The sequence below is a fragment of the Vicia villosa genome, linkage group LG6, assembly GCF_029867415.1.
Source record: "Vicia villosa cultivar HV-30 ecotype Madison, WI linkage group LG6, Vvil1.0, whole genome shotgun sequence".
In the NCBI taxonomy this organism is placed as follows: domain Eukaryota; kingdom Viridiplantae; phylum Streptophyta; class Magnoliopsida; order Fabales; family Fabaceae; genus Vicia; species Vicia villosa.
This window is the reverse complement of record NC_081185.1, coordinates 55,625,327-55,628,419: the sequence shown is the minus strand read 5'-3', so window position 1 is coordinate 55,628,419 and position 3,093 is coordinate 55,625,327. Positions and strand designations below refer to the sequence as shown.

The window sequence follows — 3,093 nt, the reverse complement described above, 5'->3', positions numbered from 1 at the left end:
CATGTTTTTGCTATGTTTTCATTCATTCATCCATGCATCTAAATTATAATATCTTTCAAGGAATTAAAAGAAAACTTTTGTGTTGTAAACATTATATGGATGGAACCTGAAAGAAGAAAAACCAAGAAATATACTTTCAAGAGTTTAGAGGTTGAAGAATTAGGAAAGCTAGGATCTTTATTTGTTGATCAAGACAAGTTTTGTAGCAACTATGGAAGATTGTTGTATTTCCTCAGAACCAAGATGGAAGAAGGAATCCTCTCCAATTTAATTCAGTTCTAGGATTCATTGTATCATTGCTTCACCTTCCCTGATTACCAATTATTGCCTACCTTGGAAGACTATTCAAGCATTATTGGGTTACCTATTACTGGAAGAGTCCTTTTCACTGGTCTAGAGCAAGATCCCAAGCCTTGTGAGATTGTAAAGTCTACTCATTTGAGAAAGGGAGAAATTGACAAGAACATGGTTACTAAAGGAGGATTACCTGGATTACCTGCTGAGTTCTTAATTGAGAAAGCTCACACCTTGTCACAAGAAAGAAAGGAAGAAGACTTTGAAGTTGTTTTTGCCTTGTTGGTGTATGGATTGTTCTTGTTCCCAAACATTAACAACTTTGTTGATATGAATGCCATCAAGATCTTTATGAAGAAGAATCATGTTCCTACCTTACATGGGGACACTTATTATTCTATTCATCTCAGAAATTCCTATGGAAAGGGAATGGTTACCTGCTATACTCCTTTGTTATACAAGTGGTACATATCTCATCTGCATGACACCTCTGGGTTCTGGAGCCAGAAAGAAGGATTGAAATGGTCACACAAAATCATGACTCTTACCAATGCTGAGATTAATTGGACAAACAATTACTTCTGTAGAATGAAGACCTTAGATTGCTGTGGTGATTTCCCTAATGTGCCCCTCATTAGTACAAAAGGAGAAATCAGCTATAGCCTCATATTAGCCTGTCGTCAATTTGGGTTTTCTATGGAAAAAAGACCAAGGAGCAATTTATTGGATGGGTTCTTTCTGGATGAAAGAGTTGAGAACAAAGAGTTCAGAGATATGATTGCTAATGCTTGGCATCCAAGCCATAGAAGAGAAATCAAATATTGGAAGACCAAATGGGATCTCTCTCCTGAGCCCTTTGATAGTTGGGTCACTGCCAGAGCTGCTGAAATGAGAATGCCTATTCTCCCTAGAACATCTGCACCCCCAATTGAGGAGTATGTTCCATCCATTGTAGTTCCTTCAACAATTGAAAGTCTCCAAGAAGCTCTAAGAAAAATGAAGAAATCAAGAGAGCATTTGAAGAAGAAGTTTGAGTATTCTGATGCTGAAATAGGAATGTTGGAAGAATCCCATGAAGAAGTGTTGAAAGAAAAAAATGATCAACTGTTCCTTCTAGAAACTTGGTTCATAGCTAAGGATGCTACTATTTCCAAATATGAAAGAGAAAAGAAAAGGAAGCAAAAAGAAGAAGATCTCTCCCCAAAAGAAGCTGCATGGAAGAGTATTGTTGAGAAGCTAGAAAAGGTCAAGCTGAAGAAGAAGAAGACTCAAGATGATATGGATACTTCTCACTAAGCTTTGATGATCACTCTTGGATTTTACTAGCTTTCTTTGTTTGTTTCTACCTTGTAACTCTTGAAAGTAGTTTATGACTTGGTTGTCCCTCGTCCCTTTGTATGCTATCAAAAGAAAATGGTACTTCGATGACCCTCGGTGACCCTTATATGTACCAAGGATGCCTTGTCCCTTTGTTATTAAAAAATAAAATTTCTTTTTCATGTTACTATATAATGTTTACATTTACAAAACTCTTAAATAAATCCTTGAAAGATATTATGGTATATTTTGAAAATTAAAATAAAAAGAGTCTTTTTGCATTGCATGCATCATACCACATTCACATTCACATTCACATTCACATTCACATTCACATTTGAGTCAGTGTCTTATTCATTCCTCTCTCTCCTCAGAGTCAAGCTGACGCACCGGTATAATACTCGCGCTAATCATCAAAGAATGAAAGACGTTATTGTTGATGATCAAGAGTGGCAAGAAGAATTTGTTGTCCTACGCTCCGATATTGAAAGATTAACTTCCATGGTTCAAGACTTGGTGGCTGCTCAGAATCAGCCACTAACCCAAGCTCAGACTACTGTGATCTTCGAGATAGAGACTGCTCAGGTTCCTGCAACCTAGACTCGAGCCAGTTATGAACATCTCCAGGTTGTTTGTGAATCCACTCAATCCTTGGTAAATATGCACGCTTTCTTATGTGAACTTGACTACTTTCCTCCACATGACTACAATGCTTGCCCAATATGTTCCAACACCATTCTTGGATGTACTCTCGCAGTTGAAGACCTTCAGAAACTGCTGGACCAAGATATTATCAGCATATCAAGAAAGAAAAAGGATGAAGAAATTCAGTCCGTCAACATGGTGCATGCCACCTTATGGGTGACGGGAGGATTAACTCGACACAATTATGGCTCGTGCCGAATCTTCTACAAAGATACCCAAGGATGTGCACTGGTGAAAGCAGGCACCCAAAGTCTCATAGATCGAGGACTTATCCAAATTCTCCGAGATAAAGATGAGAATAATATCAACATGATTGGGGAATGTTCCATTGTGAAGTATGTACCCGATGTTCACACTGTGCGCGAATCTTTATGAATGATACACGAGAAGTGGGTCCATAACGGATTAATTGACTTTAGCCATAAGATCATATCAAAGTCCTTTCAAGCATGCTTAAAGTTTGTACCTCACCATTGAAACCATAACTTTCTCATTTCTTCACAAACAAGCAATTCTGAACTTAAAACTCTGAACTTTTGCCATCCATAAACCCTAATTCTTTCCTATAAATAGAGGACCTTGCCTCTTGGATCAATTACACCAGAATTCTCCAAGTCATACCTCACTTGAAATTTTCCATTTTCTCACCTTTGCACTTTTATAGTGATTTTGAGTTCTAAGAGTTCTAGGTGTCAAACAAGAGTTTGAACAAGTTCTAAACATCAGTTAGTAGCTGTCCATACCTTCCTTAGCCTTTCAAACACTTCCAAACCAAAA

General features: G+C 37.7%; 1 protein-coding gene across 1 annotated transcript; it reads left to right on the top strand.

Moving 5' to 3' along the window:
* The first annotated feature begins 465 nt into the window (after nucleotides 1-465).
* Nucleotides 466-1,590, top strand: LOC131613688 (uncharacterized). The gene has a single exon (XM_058885337.1). It carries the CDS (start codon nucleotides 466-468, stop codon nucleotides 1,588-1,590), a length of 1,125 nt encoding a protein of 374 aa, XP_058741320.1.
* The last annotated feature ends 1,503 nt before the right edge of the window (nucleotides 1,591-3,093 follow it).